The following is a 21,165-nucleotide window of genomic DNA, read 5'->3' as shown; positions in this document are numbered from 1 at the left end:
GTTTTACAGAGGAGTTATCATTCAACAAATCAGTTTAGGAGTATAGTGCCTCTTGGTGGAGGGCATTCCTTTCATCATTTTCTCCCATCCCTTCTAATCTAAATCCCCTCAAATTTCTCATCTCCCTTCCAGTCTTCAGTCACCTACTCCACCCCACCCCCTACTTTCTGGTCTCCCCTGATTATCTTTCAAGCATCAGTTTCCATTGGTTTTGCTGGACCATGAGTTTTTCTAAGGAATTATTACTGTTTGAATTCTCTCCTGCAAATACCATAATTGGAAGTATACATTTGAGTATATTTGTATATAACCCTCTATATAATTTTACTTGTACATTTATAAATTAGTTCTAGCATCCACATAAGAGAGAACATACATCTTTTGTTTCTCTGGGTCTGACTTCACTTAATATAATTTTTTCCAAGTCCATCCATTTCTTTTTAAATGATATAATATCCTTTTTCTTATGATGAATATAATTCCATTGTGCATATAAACCATGCTTTTTTTGATCCACTCATCCACTGAGGGGCACATAGGATGCTTCTATATCTTGGCTGTAGTAAATAGTGCAGCAATGAGCACAGCTGAGCAAGTGGCTTTACTGTATCCTGACTTGTAATCTTTTGGGTAAAGATTGTAAGAATTGTATCACTGAATCAGGGTAGATCTATGAGGAATCTCCAAACTGCTTTCCAGAGAGGTTGAATAGTTTACATTCCCGCCAACAGTGTATTAGCTCCTTTCCCTTACATCTGTGCCAGCACCTGTTGTTTGCATTCTTGATGACCATTCTGAAGTGAGATGGAATTTCAGTGCTTTTGCTTGGACATTTTTATTTCTTCTTCTGAGAAGCCTCTATTTCACTCATTTGCCTACTTAACTGATTGATTCTTGGAGGGTTTAGTTTCTTGAGCTTTTTGTATGTTTGGGATATTTGGCCACTGTTCTTATACTGGGGCTTGAACTTAGGGCCTAGGCACTATCCCCTTTTCACTCTAAAGTGCTCTATCACTTGAGGCACAGCTCTACTTCTGTTTTTTTGTTGGATAACTAGAGATAAAAGAGTCCCAAGAACTTTCCTGCCTGGGCTGGCTTTGAACCACAAACCTCATATCTCAGTATCCCGAGTAGTTAGGATTATGGGCGTGAGCCCAGCCGATGGTCTTAAGCTTTTTGAAACATCAGACTTATTAAAAATTTTAGTAGCAGAGACTGGGAGTTTGGCCTAGTGGTAGAGTGCATGCTTAGCAGGCACGAAGACCTGGGTTCCATTTCTTGGTATCACATACATAGAAAAAAAGCCAGAAATGGTGCTGTGGTTCAAGTGGTAGAGCTCTAGCCTTGAGAAAAACCCAAGGACAGTAATCATGCCCTTAGCTTAAGCCCAGGACTGGAAAAAAAAAATAGTAGCAAAGTAAATCTCTCCAGGTTATTTCAGATACGCAACAAAGGCTAATATATAGCTTATGTATAACAGTAAGCAAAATTAGAAGAATGATCTGTGATAAATGTTCCCCATAAAAAGAAAAAAAAAGGATACAGAAAGATGCTTCTGTGTGAAACCCACACATAGAAATATAGTAAATCACTCTCTGAAGCTTACAGAAGGTGTAAAAGGTGTCTGGATGGATTAACAAGGCTATTCCTTTCAAACCCTCCTAGGCTGTAAATTCTGACAAATATTAATTATAAGTTGGTGCCAGACTATTTTTCAGGGCTGTGATGCAGAGCTTACACAAGAACTCACAAATTACCTGCATAATCAGATGCATCGAGTTTCTGAAAAGCTCTTTCAGGTCAAAAGTATCAGTGAGCTCTGCATGTTCTCAAAAGATAAAGAATCTGACAGTACACGATCAAAGAGGGAGAGCAAAGCCTCTGTCGCAGTAAATGGAATGCTGCCACTGTGTGCTGTCAGGTTTCCTGAGGTGCCTACACAAAGAGGAGGAGCCTCCTAGCTTATGCCTTGTCTTTTTTTTTTTTGCCAGTCCTGGGCTGGAGCTCAGGGCCTGAGCACTGTCCTTGGACTTTTCTCAAGGCTAGAGCTCTACCACTTGAGCCTTAGCACCACTTCTGGCTTTTTTCTAGGTATGTGGTACCGAGGAATCGAACCCGGGTTTTCGTGCATGCTAGGCAAGCACTCAACCACTAGGCCAAACTCCCGGCCAGCCTTGTCTTATTCTAGCAAAATGTTTTTAGGCTTTTTCACTGTGTCTTTAAGTAAGTTAGGTTGAGTTAATTTCAGCAAGCCAAAACAGCTTAGTTTAGTAAAGCTAAAACTTAACTGAAGTTAAGGGAGAAATGAAAACATTAAGCTGTGAAAAGCAAAGCTAATACTAGATATTAATTAATTTTCCTGAAAGGTAATCTTAAAAATTGGTCACTAGCCAGGCACCATGGCTCACCCTTATAATCCTAGCCACTCAGGAGGCTGAGATCTGAGGACTGTAGTTCCAAGCCAGCCCGAGCAATAAAAAGTCCATGAGACTCTTATCTCCAATTAATCACCAGAAAACTGGAAGTGTTGATATGGCTGAAGAGATAGGTCAGTAGCCTGAGCTGAAGAGCTTAGGGACAGCATTCAGGCCTAGAATTCAAGTCCCACAAATGACCAAAACGAAAAACAAAAAACAAAAAAAACCTGGCCATTAGGGGTCCAGGAGTGTGGCCTAGTGGTAGAGTGCTTGTCTAGGATGCATGAAGCCCTGGGTTTGAGTCCTAGGTACCACATTAAAAAACAAAAACAAAAACAAAAAAACTAGCAGTGGTGCTGTCGCTCAAGTGGTAGAGAACTAGCCTTGAGAAAACTCAAGGACAGTGCTTAGGTCTAAGTTCAAGCCCCAGGACTGGCAAAAAAAAAAGAGAGGGGCTATTATGCTGGGTGCCAATGGCTCATTCCTGTAATTCAGGAAGCTGAGATCTAAGGATCACAGTTCAAAACCAGCTTGAGCAGAAAAGTCTGTGAGACTCTTATCTCCACTAAACCACCAAAAGTGGAGCTGTGGTACAAGTAGTAAAGCACAAAGCTCATGAGAAGTACCCAGGTTCTGAATTCAAGCCCCAAGAATGTCACAACACTCTTCCCTTAACCCCATAACCAAAACCAAAACCAAAACCAGTACTTCTTAATTAGGGTGATTCTATAAACAGAATATATATAGGGAAATACTAGTAATATGTATTTATTTATTTATTTATTTATTTATTTATTTATTTTTGCCAGTCCTGGGCTTGAGCTCAGGGCCTGAGCACTGTCCTTGGACTTTCTCAAGGCTAGAGCTCTACCACTTGAGCCTCAGCACCACTTCCGGCTTTTTTCTATGTATGTGGTACCGAGGAATTGAACCCAGGTCTTCGTGCATGCTAGGCAAGCACTTTAACCACTAGGCCAAACTCTCGGCCCCTAGTAATATGTATTTATATTATTAGTAATATATTAATGTATAAATATCAATAATACAAAGCAAAATAATAAGGAAAATAATACATATAAGGAATATTAAGGGAACATTAACTAGAAATGATACATTTTGAACTAATATTCCTGAAAAGAATATTGATATACTTTAAGATTATAAGTGATCAGAGTTCAAACTTCTTAGAAATATTAGAAAAAAGTTTTCATTGCTTTTGTATCAAGCTTTGGTTTTGGTAATCCCATTACAAATTTGGTATAACAAAAATCAAGACAAGAATCAATTTTATAAAAAGTAATGATGGAATTCACTTTACTCAATTTCCATCCCATAAGGCTCCATGCAATATATTTACTATGTAACCTCATCTACAGGAGTCTACCATAGCCAACTACAACTTTTCACAGGGGATTTCTTTTCTCTTTCCTTCCTTGCAGTTATTTGCCAGTTTAGAAACTGGAGTCATAAATTTTCTGGATGCTAAAGATAATTCATCTTTAGAATGTCACCCAGCTAATCTCTCCCAAGATTAAACAAAGCTTCAAAATATCAGATAAAGTAAAGTGAAACTAATTTCTTCCTTTTGAAAACCAACTCCACTTGCAGGCCATGATGTAGGTCCAAGAAGAGATGTAAACTGTGTATGGGTCTAGCATGTTCTAGAGGTTGTGGATGCCCTTGCAATTGTTGCCTGGCCAATAGTGCCTAGATGTGGCAAACAGACTTTTAGAGCTTAGCCACACAGACTTCTGCTGGCAAAAAGTAGTCTTAGGGGCCAGAAGTACGGTCTACTGGTGGAGTGCTTGCCTAGCATGCACAAAGCCCTGGGTTTGATTTCTTGGTACCAAATGCACAGAAAAAGCTGGAAGTAGTATCATTAAGGACAGATAAACTGAAGGTCAGTGATATACAAGTAAATGTAAAGTACATCAGTCAGACATGACAAATTTTGAGGAGGGGGGGAAAGAGGACTCATTCCCTCCAGCTTAACATTTAAAAAGGTCGACATTGCAGGTAATTTCTCAAAGTGAATGATTTACCCATAACTTACCCATATGAAAAGGCATCCTACAATTTGCATCTACTGTACAGCTATGTTTAACATTCCTTCCTTTCCCTCTCTCTGTCCCTCCTTCCCTCCCCACCCCTTTTCTCTCTCTTTTCTCTTGGCTTCAACTCAGGGCCAGGGAACTTCCCTGAGATTCTTTTGCTCAGGGGTAGCACTCAACCACTGGAGCCACAGCAACACTTCCAGCTTTTACTGGAATTGAATCTAGGACTTAATTCATGCTAAGCAAGCATACTACCACTAAGCCACATTCCAAGCCTTCTTTCAGGTATTTCTCTCCAAACCACCTACTGCTTATATAAACTTCCAGTTTCAATGACCATTTAACAAATTCCCATATACATGTTTAAGTAAGGAACACCTGCCCAAATCTGAAGATAAATGTTAGTCTATTTGATACAATCAATCATAAAATATCTTCAGTTTGAAGTCAATTTCTTCAAGGCAAGACTTTGTACCAGTGAAAGTAGGCTTACATCCTTCCTCCCTCCCTTCCTCTTTGTTTCTTTTTCTGTGCTAGTCCTGGGTCTTAAACTCAGGACATGGACACTGTTCTTGAGCTTTTGTGCTCAAGGCTAATGCTCGACCACTTGAGCTACAGCTCCACTTCCAGCTTTTAGATGATTAACTAACTGGCTTCAAACCATGATCCTCAGAGCTCAGCATCCTAAGTAGCCAGGATAACAGGTGTGATACACTGGTGCCCAGCTAGTTCCTTCTTTTTTAGGGTACCTTGGGGATGCCGACCTTAAGCACTTCAAATTTACCCAATGACATACTAGTAAAATATACTCTTCAATACAAGTAAATCTGACTTTCACTATTGTATCAGGTAGGAGACAATTTTTAGAACTTTTGACATCCTAAAAAAGTCTTTCTATATAGTTTTTCTGAAATATTTTTTAAAAAGTATCTGTTCTGCAAGATCAACTTCAAGAAATAGGAGTCGTTCTCCAAAATATTTCTTTTTGATTTTGGTGCCAGCCCTGTGGCTTGAACTTGGGGTTTGAGCATTGTCCCTAAGCTATTTAGAGTTCCATTTCCAGCTTCTCTGAGGAGAAAGGGACTACCCTTTTATTGGAGATAAGTCTCGTGGACTTTCCTTCATGGACTGGCTTTATACTTCGATCCTCAGATCTCAGCCACTTGAGTAGCTAGGATTACATCTCTAAACTTTTTTTTTTTTTGCTAGCCCTGGGCTTGAGGTCAGGGACTGAGCACTGTCATTGGGTTTTCTCAAGGCTAGACCTCTTGAGCCACAGCACTACTTCCGACTTTTTTCTATGTATGTGGTACCGAGAAATCAAACCCAGGTCTTCATGCATACTAGACAAGCACTCTACCACTAGGCCAAACTCTTGGCCCACATCTCTTAAACTTTTTGTGAGATTTATTCCAGAACTCTATAAACATTAAAAATCATCTAAAAAATTACAGATAAAACATATTCATCCTAAGATACTCAAATGGATGAGGACATAAGATACACAATTACTTCTAAGTATCAACTAAATTGTAAGGTTAATAAAAAGCCTTTGGGGATTATTTGCTAGTCCTCAGTCATTAACAGAGGTCTCTGTGTAGAACCTGCACATGTAGCTAGGCAAAACCACACAATGTGGTAGACAGTACTATAACCAAATACTACATGGAGTAATCAAATAACCGTTCTCAGGAGTCAGTCAGTCTTCTTGGCTAGCAGAGTGATTTGAGGAACTGAAGGAAATCTTAGATGTTTTGGTAAAGGCTTACATCTATAGAATAGAATCAGTATTCTATTGTGTGAGTTATTTATTACAGTTAACAGAAGCAAAATTCTGAACAAACAGTAAGAAGCATGGCTCATTTTTGCATTTCTGTAATATAATTAAAAGCACTTAGAACCACAGTACATTATTTCCATCATAAACACCTCAAAAATCATCAAATCAATAAATAATAAATAGAACAATAATTCACCTTTTTGGTTTTTCTTTTTTAATTCTGATGGCACATCTTGTAGAGAAAATGCCAATTACCCTTGGGGAAAAATGCTTATGTCGAATTCATTTCTATATGGCTTTACAGCAATAATGCTTCAAACTGCTAAAAGTACTTGATGAGATAAATGCATGTGTAGGGCTAACATCAAGCAAAATCAAACAATTATGAAATGGAAAGTACATCTTGTACAAGCTGACAGAGCCACTAAATCAGGAGAGCGATAGGCAGATGTACTGACACTGTAAGAGTTACCAGGAAGCATTAATTTCACCATTAATAAAATGGCAGTAAACAGATGACAGCTACTAGATGAACTCAGCAATAAGGTTACTAGCCTTGTTCAGCTCACGTCTCATTTTCTCAGGCACAAACTGGTCGAGGTAGCGTCGGAAGTGAAGTGCATCAATGGCAACAATCTCAGTGCAGCGTCGCTGCCAGTCATCCCTGGGACGGGCAGAAAGGGAGAAAGATGAGAAACCGGCAAAGCCCCAGGCAAAACCCTCTGAGGGGCCAGTTCATGGACACTTTGGCAGTTTTAAAATATTAAAAACAACAACCTCTGACCACTGGTCTTAGCCAAGCAGGAGGGCAGAAAACCATTTTAACTTTAAATTCAGAGGCACACATACTGCCCACAAACAGGCATTAAATAGCAAAGTGAAAAAAAAATCAACAGACAACACCATATGACATATTGTAAACAGTTCATCATTTACAGTGAGACTCAAAGGTTAAAGGACTTGGGAGTAAACAAAGGGTATTGAAGCCCATGTCTTCTAGTGATCTAAATCACTAGGCTGTAGCATCACTACATACTGTCCAGAAAATAATCCCTAAAGTTAGGTGCTAGGAAAAAATGCATGTTGAGTCAGTACAACATTCTCCCTACTGTGCTTAATTACTAACTGAGAGAAACTATTAAAAAAAAAACCCAAAGACATCAAAACAGACAATAACATGTTGCTTGGAAAGTATGAAGGACTAACTGAGGTGATAATTATCAAAACATGCACAATTCCAAACATATAATATCTTCAAGCTTTCTAGCAACAATCTGCAAAAAAATAAATAACCCTGGCAAACTACACCATTTGGTGAGATAGCAAGGATGTGGAAATATAAAATTTACTTCAAGAAGAAACAAGAGACAGAACATGAAACATTCACCATAGATACTGCTGTCACTGCAGTGGGACAGTTCTAAACTGTCTCAAGACAGGTTCCCATCTACCTGATCTCTCAAAGAAGTTAAGGACAGCTAAATCAGCTGATCAAAGACTTTAAACTCTAGTTAGAAGAGACACTCATTAAGCCAGGTACTTGGAAGGTAACTTTCACTGCTCTCAACAGGCAGAACTCTGCCTTACTTATTTTTGCCTTAGACTTTTGGATTATACCTTCTGTTATTCACTAAGGTATATGGGGACTGCCAATGACTCTGTAATACTAAATTTTAAAAAGGGGCTGGGAGTTTGGCCTAGTCGAAAGTGCTTGCCTAGCATGCATGAAGACCCTGGTTTGATTCCTCGATACCACACACATTAAAAAAAAAAAAAAAAAGCCAGAAGCGCTGCTGAGGCTCAAGTGGTAGAGCTCTAGTCTTGAGAAAGTCCAAGGACAGAGCTCAGGCCCTGAGCTCAAGCCCAGGGCTGGCAAAAAAAAAAAAAAAAAAAAAAAAGAAGGTTCAACTGCTGGAATAAGAGGCAAAGGGATACAGAGTGCACTGAGGCTAAATCTACACATTTTCATTTTCTGCCAAACCCAAGTTACAGGAATACATACCTTTCACTCCCATCTTCATGGCTCCGAGCCCACCGGTAGGTTTCAGCATACCCAGTGTATTCACTGTACTGTTCAGTGCCTGAAACAACCAACTAGTTACTATTCATATCACACTTAAGGTGGAAGCATTCCACTTCAACAAGGCAGAGACTATGCTGTTATCAATTCCACTCATCAATGGACTAGAAGGTTATCTATCTTCTACCAGTGCGAAAAAGAAAAGAGTAAAAGTGTAAGACTCTACTTTAAAAAAAAAGAAAACAACAACAACTAAAGCTCGAGTGACAGAATACTTGCCTAGCAACCCCAGAGCCCTGGTTCAATCCCCAGCCAACATATTTCTAGGGTTGTCTTTAGGATTAAGAAAACTATGAGTCAAAATTTAACAATATTTAACAATACTGAGTCTGGTACTCCAAGAGCATGGTATGCTTCTCTATTCATTCAGGTAAATAAATATAAATAAACAAGGAAGAAGGAAAAGTCCTTTCTTACAGCAGAACACCTAAATGTTAAGAACAGTGAGAGTTAAGAGTTTGAAGACAGTATTGTCACTTCCATTCAAAGTATATAAAATGCACAAAAATTGCCTAAAAACCATTAACCTGATAATAGGCTTTTAATGGAGCCTTTCTTGACTGACTCAGCATATACTCCATCACTGAATGGAACAGGAAAAGGCTAGTGGAATTCCTAAACATCTATTTAGAAAGAAACATTGGACAAACCCTGAAAGAGGGACAATGTACAGAGTAGTTTATATAATTTAGAATGTCACAGTGAACAAACACATGGAAAGGCTCAGAAAATGCTCCCATTAAGGGACACTAAATGGACTGGTTAGAGACCAAGGGAAATAAAATAGTAAAAGACACATAGGACAACTAACAAAATTAACAAAATTAAAATATAGATTAGGGATCAGCCAACAATAATGTATTAATGTTAACTATTAATGTATTATTGTTAAATATCTGGGAAATATTAACTTTAAGATTGTTTTTACGCAGTGGCATTAAAAAAAATCAGTTCTAAGACCATCTTTTGTATTCAAGGCCTAAGTTAATGAGAAAACAAATGGAAAGATGGAGCCATGTCTCTCACTTCTGATAAAGAGTTCCAAATCTGGTAAGAAGAAGACTGCCATGGTGCTCAGGTGCTAGTGAGAATGGGAGGTAGCCACATGGGTTTACAGAGGCCTATTTGTGGGTAAAACAGTATGTCCTAGTACACATCTTAGTTTCAAAAGCCTAAAGGGAAAGGTCCTTTTGAGCTAAAAAAGGGATTATATTTTAAAATGATATTGCCAAAATAACACACAATGTGGACTAGAAGGAACTCCCAGATCAAATCTGGGACAGATTACCATAAATCAATCACAGGAACAGATTATAGCCCACTGAGTATGTGGAAATCTGAACTTTCTTTTATTTATATATATATATATATGTATGTATTTTTTTGGCATTGAAGATTTTAAAATTTTATGCATAATATATTGTGCCCTAGGGCAGATGGTTCATATGAAAGCCACCTAGTCTATATTACTAACCTCATTCCATAGGGTGGTGATTATGCATTAGGTAGAATACTCCTGTCTTCAGTCCTAATTAGTAAAAATTTAGAAAAGACAAGCATAAAAGTCTTTAACTTCCACGCATTTTTGGAAAGCTTTGGCTGAACTTGATCTGGTGTCAGACTGCATCTGTAATGGTGGCACCACAGCACTGTAACTCATTAAGATGGTACCAGGATAATAAGCAATAGTGTTCCCCTGTAATCAGCTTTACTAGCTGTGCTGACACCCAGAGTCTAAGACATAAGGACCTGGCAATGTTTGGGTTAATCTGATTCATTGCAGATTGTTTGTTAATAATTCTAAGTTTTCATGTCTAGTCATCTGCTTTATATGCTCACCAAATAGAAAATGTTAACTTCCAACAGTATTGAAGCTATTTGCTGGTAGAGGAACACATGACTGAGGAAAAAAAACCCCGGAAGGATGGAGTTCTAATTCATTCCCTCCACCCATACTTACGGAAAGGTTTTAATTCATGGCAGTCATGGGGAAGACCACAGTAAACAAAAGGATGATCCTGTCTGGATAAGAGTATTTGCCTGTTTGTACGACCTGTTCCATATTCATTTAAAAGTCTGATATCAACCAGATGTCCCACAATGATGATAAATTTAATTTATTTCCAATTTTGCAAACTCTTCTACAGATTCAGGCAGCACAGTCACAGCCATTAGCTCACTGAGCTTGAATACATCATTGAAGGAATGAAATTGATCAGGCAGATAGATTGCAGGGCATGGTTAAGAGTCTCCTAAGAAGGGAGATGGCAGGAATCCAGACATCAAATGCATGATGAAATGGCCATTTCCATTAAGGGAACATCACATCACTGATATTAATTAGGAGGCCCTACAATAAAGTTAAGTGGATGGGGGAAGAATGCTGAATAAAAAGTCACCTTTAATGTCCTTAGTTTGAGGTAACGGAATAGCTGAAGGTGTGTCAAAATATGCAATTTTTCCACTCATTTCACAATAGCTACAGATAAGTTAAAGATCAGAAGTAACTCCAGAATGATTTTTCCTTAGGGTGGAGACAAGCTCACCAAAACAGTGGAATCATAAGATAAGAATTAACATCAGGTTGTTTTATGATGGATCAAGCCTCTTAATTAAGGAGTGCTTTACAAAAGGTAGTGTGACATCAGGAAAAATGGTGGCAAGTAAAAAAACCTCAGAAAGCTCTCCCGTCTAAAAAAGCAATGAGGACACTGTGAGGGTCAATTGAGGAAATTAGCCTTGGCTTAGCTTAAAACAATCCAGGAGGGTTTATTTCAGGGAATCTGGCTGAATCTTGGTAAAAACAGCAAGCTAGTGGCATTGTAACGTTCCTTTTTTCCCATCATATGCTCTGAAGCTCTGTAGCAGCCTTAAAAACCAACTGGTTTAAAAATGTATAATCATGGGGAGAATCAGCAGCCATCAGAGGAAGCAAAAGAGTACTGAAGCTCCTTTAGAATCCCATTCTCAACGAACTGTCATTACTGGATGTAGTCCTCTGGAAGAACTCCGACCTCACTCAAGACTACGTTTAGTTGACTGAACTTGGAACTCATTGTGAAAAGCTAAATTCCCAAGAGTGAGATGAAACAAAGCACAGAAAGCTGCTTAACACTGAGACTGCCTGAGGAGGTGGTTATCATTTGGGGCCAAAAGCTTCAAAGGGAAAATTGAGGAACAATGTCCCCAAGGAGGAAAAGTTTTAACATATTTCTAGTAGTCTAAAGACCATAAACACATCCAGGGTAGTGTGCAGGACAGAGTTGAGACAGACCACAGCACTCTCACTGATCAACCTTGAGGTCCTGGCACTCTCAGGAGGTGAAGGCTAATGTAGAGTTGTCAACTACCTGGTGGAATGTTGAAGTGAGACACACTACACAGCACTCTGGCAAACAATGGAAAATACTTGTTCCACATAATTATAGAAATATGTACCGTCATTACTGGATTACTATCATAACTAAGGAGAAACACTGGTGACAACACAGAAGAGAGAGTACATTTTACAGAATTCCATTACGAAAGGCATTAAACAGAAAAGAACTGAGAGGAAAACTTGATTCCCAGGGTTATAGTAATGTATTATTTAAAATGTACACAATTTCAACAATAATCAACAATAACAAAAAAGTGACACATGATCTGAGGACAAGGCTCAAGTGGTGGTTAGCAACTCTTGTAAAACCTTAGTTCCACCCCCCCCCAAAAAAAAGAGGTAAATAAGAGTGAAACATGAAAAGAAATGAGACAGTACAGGACACAACTAAGAAAAAAGCAGTCAACAGAAACTGACATTATATTAGAAACAGACCTTAAGTCAAATTATTTAAAATCTGTTGAAGGACGTTAAAAAATTTATCAAAGTAACTAAAGGAAAGTAGGAGACTAAGGAAAATAATAAGGAAGAACAAACAAACTTTTGTAACAACTGAAACAAAAAATTTAGTAGAGATTACCACAGGTACAACAAGTTTAGCTAACCTTAAAATAGACTGAAATTATCCAGTCTGAGGAAAAGAAAGAATGAAGAATGAAGTAAGGGCAGGGAATGTGGCTTAATGGTCAGTGCTTGCCTAGCATTCTTGATTCCTCAGTACCACATAAATAGAAAAAGCGGGAAGTGGAGCTGTAGCCTGGCAGAGTGTGAACCTTGAGCAAAAGAAGCTCAAGATTGTCTAAGAAGTGGTACTGTGACTCAAGCAGTAGAGCTCTAGCCCTGAAAAAGCCCAAAGACTGTGCTCAGCCCCAGGACTGGCAAAAATAAAATAAATAAATAATAATAAATGAATAAAATGAACAGAATCTGAGTTCACTACCAAATGTTCCATACATGGGACACAAGAGAAGACAGAAAGAGGCAGAAATAATGGCCAAAAAATGTATCAAATTTGATAAGAAACAATTTAAATAATCAAAAAGCCAAATGACCTTCAAATTAGGGTAATCTACAGGAGCCCACACCTAGACAAATCATAATCAACAGACAAAAAAACAGAAAATCCTGCACATAACACATAAAAATAAATTTCTAAGGCCAAGATAGCTATACTAAATTTACATCTTGAGTATATACAGTGATATACTCTTAAGTATATCACTATTTTTGTTTGTCAGTGGTGGGTGCTTTCCCTGAACTCTTCAGCTGGAGGCTAGTGCTCTACCCTTGAGCCACAGCACCACTTTCAGTTTTCTGGTGGTTAATTGGAGATAAGAGTCTCATGGACTTTAGTGTCTCAGCTGGCTTTGAACCATGATCCTCAGACCTCAGCCTCCTGAGTAGCTAGGACTATAGGAATGAGGCACTGGGGCCCAGCTACTACCTTCTTTTAAGAAACACTGTTATATCATAAAACTTCAAACTGGAGGGTAACTGAGTAGTTTTTACCCTTGGGCTTCAGTGCCAAGGAAGTATAGGGGGTAAAATGTGTTATTCAAGAAGTATTGTTTTAAGAACAAAAGAATATTAAAATTTCAAAAAACAAATATGAATAAAGGAAAATTCTAGGAGAGAAAAGGTCTACTGAGTGAAGGATTGAGAAATGCCTTATTTCCCAGGGTCAAGCAAAGCACTAGGTGCATACTCACATGCTTGTCTGCAGGCAGGTCATTATGACCTTGGTCCCTGGGGTGGAGCATTCCACGGAGGGCAGGGCCAAGGATATCACCGGGAGCCCCCAAGAGACCATAACCCATTTTCTATTTCGTGTTTCCTTGTTAATCCCTATATAAGCTCATCCCCAAATCTAGTCCCTTGTATAACCTCCACTCCCATGGGAAAGTCTGTGCCTGTCACTATTCCTCAGTCAACGGTCCTCCCCTGTTGATGATCGAGTCCTGCCTATTCCTTTTCTGTTCTCCATTTTCCTAATATTGAGTAGCTTCCATTCCTCTTGACAGTCATTCATACATGGAAAAAACTACCGTGTTGTATAGCCTTCCCAAACTAACCTGTGATAATAAGACATTCATTGTGATCCAGAACCTCAGTGAAGAGCCGAGAAACAATCAACTCAGGGTTGATTAAAAAGCGTATTTCTTCTTGAACTAGTCCTGCACTGGTCACACCACCTCCAACAAAACGATTTGCAAAATCCACCTATTGGGGAAAATGTAGCATGTTAAGTGGCAGTCCAAAATAGCTTACGTATGATAAAGGAGTGCATGCTCTATGAGTTCAAATCTCCTTTCCTTTCCCCATGAAAACCAGTCTCCAAATCAGTAATCACCCCAAGGAAGTTATAGTGCTTGCATGCTTCCCATCTCATAGCAGTTAGCACCTCTATATTGCTTTGGGTGCCCAAAATGCACAAGGAACCTGGAAAATGCAGCTTAGAATTGCAATCTTACAGGAACTGTTGCTTTATTCATGGTCCTACAAGGTATGTAGAATCTGAGATTTCAAGGTCTTTTCTTCACCTCTACTCAACTTCCCTTTATGTACTTTATACATTACTTTAAAATAATCAAGTCTTTCTGATACAATGTGGCAATCAAACACTTGTCCTAAAAAACTGAAAAGCTTAGCAGTTGGTTGTTTCAGTGTAACAGTGTTTCTTGTGAAATAAAGAGATGGAATTTTTGTCCTAAATTCAACTCAATTGCCAACCTCAATTGTTTATGAGTATTACTTTCTTTTCTTTTTGTTAAACATATACTCAGTAAAGGATAAGGAATGACTAAATTTACAATGTTTAATTTTTATTCTTAGACTTTTTACATGCATAGAACCCTGGGTTTATTGCTCAGCACCACAAAAAGGAAATAAACCCAGGGTTCCATGCATGGTAGGTATGTGCTCTGCCATGAGTTACATTTATAAAGAATAAACGAATACTGTGAAGAGAGCTCAATTTCTACTGATACACAAGAATGACATGAGCCTCACGAGTATGTAAACTTAACCTGCTAACATTTTAGTTTATGGAAAAAGTGTTGTCTACCTTTACCTTCTGTTATTCAGAAGAATTAGATCTTTACAAAAGAACAGAACAAGAGCATAATCTTCTATGCAAAACACATCCAAAGACAGAAATTAATAGTAAAGTGGGTTTTTTTGGTACCATAAAAATTAGAAAATATTCAAACATACCATAGATAAATTCTTGAAATAAATTACTGCAGGGTTACATAGGTGGGTTTTTATCCCTGAGTACCAAAAATCATTGCAGTTCTTCTCTCCATAACTATTTAGCTTATACAGAAAAATAATTTTGATGAAACAAGTCTGTTGCTTAGAATTAGTTATCTACAGTGTATGAGGTCTTTAGGCACTGGGGCACTCATGCCTGAAACTGTTCAGTTTAACAAATATTTAGCAAACATTAAGCTGGGAACTGTGGAATATAAAAAATGAGTAAGAAATGCATGGTTCTTGGCCTCTGAAGACTTAAAATCTAGATGGGGTAACAAAACAAGATGATTAATGAAATTATGAGTTGTATTCAGTACTTCCCAAACAATAGAATTAACTAAAACCTGACCATAGAAGGGTGTAACATTCAGTCTAGAGTTAGCTGAGGGGACAGAGGTGAAATACATGGGAAATATAAACAGATTTACCATGCTGCATGAAACATCAAGTCTATCATAAGAAAGGTTACAGTTGGTAAGAAGATGATCTAAGGTTTTTTACTTAAGGGTGTTCCTGAGATTCTTCTAAGAACTGGGCTTGTGTATTAGTATCATGATTTAGGCTCAAGTTAAAAAGAAAAATTAAAGGTAAAAGTAAAATAAAATTAAAAGATAAAACATTAGTTAGATGACTACCGACTAGGTTAGACAACACTAGCAGGGCAGTGGTAAAGCAAAGGGAGGAGACCTGGTAATTTCTGAAATAAAATGGATAGCAAATGAGAACTAAGAGATCAGCGGCATGCCTGCAAGCACAATGCTACTGTGAATGCAGATGAGAAACCAAGCAGGTTTGAGATCACACAAAGTGATTTTCACTGGAATAAAGCATATAAATAAAATAAAAAGGTAAGCTCTACCCAACACATGTACTACCTGATAATAACAGTGAAATACATGTCATACACATGCCTTTGTTCACTCCTGGGATAACAATCTATTAACACTGATTACTTGAGAGCTGCACACTGAAATAAATATTCCATAAAAGCAGGGCTCTTTAAGAAAACCAAGTTTCTAGCACTTATGTTGCTATTTTATATAAAGGCTTGATATAACATACCCATAAGTGAAAATTAACGTAGGTGTACTTATGGATTTTTAGCCAGTTATTTTCCTAGTCTCTTACTTTTAAGCTACTTGTTCAGATTACTCAGCTTCTAAATTGTAACCTGATGAGGAGAAAAATGATAACACTCCTTAGAGAGGTTTTTGTAGTTGCCAACAGCATAATTTACTATGCTATGCTACACAAGGAAGGAGCTGCAATACAATATTCTCCAATCTCCTGGGGAGACTTGGCGTGGGCTGGGAGAACAATTAATAGTGCTGGAAGACTTTATGGTGTTCTTTTAATCTGCCATGGTCTCACATGTCATCTATAATACATGGCAGGGAAAAGAGAAGAATCTCAACCTTGACTGGTAGTAAATAATTCCTTGCTAAGTTGTAATGAAGGGTCAGTATTCCTGTAGTGCTAAGAGCAGTAGCTTTGAGTAGTTTATGGGTACCATGATTCTTAACGTTATCCAAGCCTTTAAAAAGAAGGAAAAAAAAAAAACATTGCAAAAAAGGGAATGTGGAGGAAGGTGATGATCATTTTAAAATGTATTTTAGAACAGTTAAAGATGATGATGATGATGATTTTTGTGTGTGGGGGGAGGGTCATGGGCCTTGAACTCAGCCTGGCACTGTATCTAAGCTCTTTAGTTCAAGGCTACAGGCCTACCCCTGGGCCTGGGCATTGTCCCTGAGCTCTTTAACTCAAGGCTATCACCCTAACTTTGAGCCAAGCCCCACTTCTTGTTTTCTAGAGGTTAAGCGGAGTTAAGAGTCTCAGGTCCTTTTGTGCCCGGGCTAGCTTTGAACCTTGATCCTCAGATCTCAGCCTCCTGACTAGCTAGGATTATAGGTATGAGCCATCTCAGCCCGGCAAAGATGATTTAAGACAAAAAAAAATGTATGATTAAATAAAATTAAAATATGTGGGAGGTTTTGTCAAAAATTAAATATAGGCCGGGAGTTTGACATAGTGGTAGAGTGCTTGCCTAGCATGCACAAACACTTGGGTTCAATTCCTTGGTACCACAGACATCAGAAAAAAGCTGGAAGTGGTGCTGAGGCTCCAGTGGTAGAGCTCTAGCCTTAAGAAAGTCCAAGGACAGTGCTCGGGTCCTAAGCTCAAGCCCAGGACTGATAAAAAAAATTAAATATAAATTATTAATTTAATTATTCTAAATGTTTTTGTTTATAAGCTCAAATAACCAGCAAGAAGATGATCTAAATCAAAACACAGTGTGCTTATGTAAAGATTTTAATTACAAATATGTAAACATAAAAGGCTATTTCAGAAAAAAATATGACTTAAGTCACTTAAGGCTATACATATAGGACAACTAACTACACAATATATAGATATATAGATATATTTTTTTTTGGTCAGTTAATGGGGTTTGATTCTGGGCCTAGGAACTGTCCCTGAGCTTTTTAGCTCCAGGCTACTACCCTACCCCTTGGCCTGGGTGTTGTCCCTGAGCTCTTCAGCTCAAGGCTACAGCCCTACCCCTTGAGACATAGTGCCACTTCCAGTTTTCTGGTGATTAATTGGAGATAAACGTCTCATGGACTTTTTAATGGCCCTGCATTGAACCAGGATCCTTAGATTTCAGCCTCCTGAGTAGCTAGGATTACAAGCATAAGCCACCATGCCCAACTGTACACATTATTATTATTTTTTTAACATTTATTTTATTTTTTATTAACTAATTTATTAACATTGATTTTTACATCATATTTCAAATGACATATTTAACAAACAAATATTCAGGAAGGGAATCTCTATATACAATCACTCGCACTTAGATTTTAGAACATAATTAAAATTAGGCTGAGGATTTGTATGTCATAGATATGTATTAATCTATGTAATAAAACATTATGTCAAGTCATAGATTTTTATGTCTATGTAGTTGTGTTTATATTTCCAATACCATGTCCATAGCATTGGGTATGCAAATATTGAGTCCTCGCTCTTGTACTCTTTGGATCTAATAGCCACATATTAAAGATAACATGCGCTTTTTGTTCCTTTGGTCTTGACTTGTCTCACTCAACATGATTTGCTCTAGATTCATCCACTTTCCTGCGAATGCCATTATTTTATCTTGTCTGTTGGCTATGTAGAATTCCATTGTATGTATATATATATAACATTTCCTGTATCCATTCATCTGCAGTAGGGCATCTGGATTGTTTCCATCACCTGGCTATTGTGAATACTGCAGAGATGAACATAGCTGAGCAGGTGTCCTTATCATATCCTGGGTTATGATGTTCAGGATAGATGACCAGGAGTAGTATGGCAGGATTGTAGGGAAGGTCAATTTTCAATTCTTTAAGAAACCTCCACACTGCTTTCCAGAGTGGTTGAACTAGCTTACAATTCCACCAGCAGTCTACACACTATTTTTGATAACTGCTTTCTTTATCTTCTGACACAATGTAAGCATCAAACAAGAATTTAAGCAGGAAAACCAGCTATTTTTAGTATAAATAAGATCTTGTATAAGCTTCTTTGAAAAAAAATTTGTGATAAATGGGATAAAAACATAAATATTGATATTTTTATCTTAGTAATTTTTTTTTGTGGGTTAGAGGTAGAACTTGGCCTGGGAGCAGTCCCTGAGCTCTTCAGCTCAAGGCTACTGCCCTACCCTTGAGCCAAGTCCCACTTTCCATTTTTCTAGGGGTTAATTGGAGGTGAGTCTCAGGTCCTTTTGTGTCCAGGCTGGCTTTGAACCTAGATCCTAACATCTCAGTCTCCTGAGTAGCTAGGATTATAGGCGTGAGCCACTGCGCCAACTTCTTAGTAATTTTGAAGAAACCATTATAATTCAAAAAGAAAATAGTTGTTTGAGCTGTTACAATATTTTAAAGCTCAACAAAAATAATACTGTTTGTTTTTAAGACATAAACTACTTATGTATCTTAGACTGCCTTTGAATTTTCCCTTGAACTGTCACAGCCTCCCAGGACGTGGAGGTGCATGCTGGGAATACAGGTATGCAGTCCCATACTCAGCTTTTTATAGAAATGCTTTTTTTGAAATAGTGATAGTAACTAATAACAGAGATAAGGAATAGACAAAATTACTGGTTCTTTAACAGAGAAAAGACATGAGCAAACATAGCTAGCTTATTGTGCAGAGAGGTAAGAAAAGCAGAGAGGCCTTTCTTACCAAATCCTTTTAAATGTCTGCCTCCTAGGCCTAAATAGGGCTCTTGGTGGCAGAAAGACATCTCAAGCTTGTCATCATCTGAGGCAAGTCTGTAAAGAGAACAACACTGCCTGGTGATAGCTTGTCAAGGCCATAGTCTAGGAACTTCCTCTACTGTCAGTCTACAATCAGTGACTGAACCAGAACTGATGGTTCTGTCAAAAGCCATTTAAGGAGGCACATATAAGAAGCAGAGAACATATACTATTGAAATAATAACATTACCAAGACTGTCAAAGAGATATGTTTGGTGTTTTTTCCTATTCTGCTATCATGCTGCTTTTGCATAACATCAGTTTTAAGAGACAAACAGCTTTTAAACTTAGCTGTCAGAAGCTTGACAACACACACGTGCACATGCATACACATGCACACTCAGATTTAATTACCTGCAGCATGCCTCGGCCATGTCCTTCAATGGTACCTTCATAAGTAACATGTAATCGTGTCAGGGGTTTTTCACATCTACAATGTAAAAAGATTTCCCTTAATTATTTATTTTCTTTAATAATAAGTAAATCACCAAAGGCAAATTTGAAAATACAGGTAACTTATAAAAAACAACAACCCTGGAACTGCCTCAAATAGATGCACACTGTTATTATTCTTGGCACTGTTTTTTTAGCCTTATCAAAGCTGTAAGTATATACATTTTAAACCATAGTGAGACATACACTGGCCCAAACCTGTTTTTTCTTTACATAATATCAACATTTTTCTTTTCTTTTCTTTCCTTTTTTTGTCAGTCCTGGGGCTTGAACTCAGGGCCTGGGCACAGTCCTTGAGCCCCTCTGTGCTCAAGACTAAAGCTTTACCACTTGAGCCACATTACTACTTTCAGCTTTTTCTGAGTATTTTATTGGAGCTAAGAGTCTCACAAATCTCAGCCTCCTGCGTAGCTAGGATTACAGGCATGAGCCACTGATGCCCAGGCAGTTTTTCTTTTTTAAGATAGCTGAAAAATGCAAGGCATGAAAAAAATTATGGAATTTTTCTTTATTAACTTAAATTAGTCATACAGGGAAAGATTTCACCTCTCTATCTCCAACCATATTTACAATATATTCCAATCAATCTTATGCCTTCTATCACTCTCCCTTCTCCTCTTCTCAAAATAATTTCAAAAGATTTCCTTGAAGATGATATTTATTTTTTTTAAATTTTTTATTGTAATTAATAAAAGGGTTACATGATATTTGCCAGATAGAAGGTGCATTAATTCACATACATTGATACCCTTTCACATGTCTTGGTACCCATTACCCTCCCCCCCACCCCCTGAAGATGATACTTAATTCTTACATAATCCTGGCAATCTTATATAGGAAATCTGGAATACATCATATGATGTTTAGATGCTCTACTTTTTACTAGCTTGATACTATTTATGTCTGGGGAGGTATCTTGACAAAATATTCCAGAATTTTTTTTATCTATATATTCTTGTGTTAATATGGTTGACCAATAAACTAGTCATGTAAGTCATGCAGAGGCACAACTATTTTCTTTTTCTTTAATAAACTATGTTTATTGAGGTCCTGGATTGTCTCACATTATATTAAAAACTAATTTCATTGTATTGCTGGCATTTAATGACATTTTTTTCCACAATAAATTTTATTTTAAAAGAATATTTATTTAAAAAAATATAAATTTTATTTAAAAAGAATATAAATTATAGTAAAATGTTCGCAGAGATGAGATCTAATCTCTTAGCTTATTTATGGATATAATAATATAATTATATTCTACATAGCCACCAGACAAGATAAAATAATGGCATGCGCTGGGAAGTGGATGGAACTAGCAAATCATGTTAAGATAAACCAAGACCAAAAGAACAAAAGGTACATGGTCTCCTTGATACGTGGGTATTAGATCCCACAAAAGTGATGACTCAATACTCATGTACTCCAGGTCATTGA

The 21,165-nt window shown here is 37.7% G+C and overlaps 1 protein-coding gene across 2 annotated transcripts in view; it reads right to left on the bottom strand.

Moving 5' to 3' along the window:
* The window catches only part of Parg (poly(ADP-ribose) glycohydrolase), a 122,933-nt gene that overhangs the window by 15,297 nt on the left and 86,471 nt on the right, over window positions 1-21,165 (bottom strand). For both annotated transcript variants that reach the window (XM_090346811.1, XM_090346812.1), the window contains 4 exons: window positions 19,630-19,705; window positions 13,783-13,930; window positions 8,254-8,332; window positions 6,807-6,915 (listed from right to left, as the gene is read on the bottom strand). In XM_090346811.1, the coding sequence (XP_090202937.1) occupies window positions 6,807-6,915; window positions 8,254-8,332; window positions 13,783-13,930; window positions 19,630-19,705 (412 nt within the window). The remainder of the gene's footprint in view (window positions 1-6,806; window positions 6,916-8,253; window positions 8,333-13,782; window positions 13,931-19,629; window positions 19,706-21,165) is intronic.

The sequence above is a fragment of the Megascapheus bottae genome, chromosome 15 (genome assembly GCF_031878675.1).
Source record: "Megascapheus bottae isolate mThoBot1 chromosome 15, mThoBot2.hap1, whole genome shotgun sequence".
Taxonomy (NCBI): Eukaryota; Metazoa; Chordata; class Mammalia; order Rodentia; family Geomyidae; genus Megascapheus; species Megascapheus bottae.
This window is presented reverse-complemented; position numbering and strand designations above follow the sequence as displayed.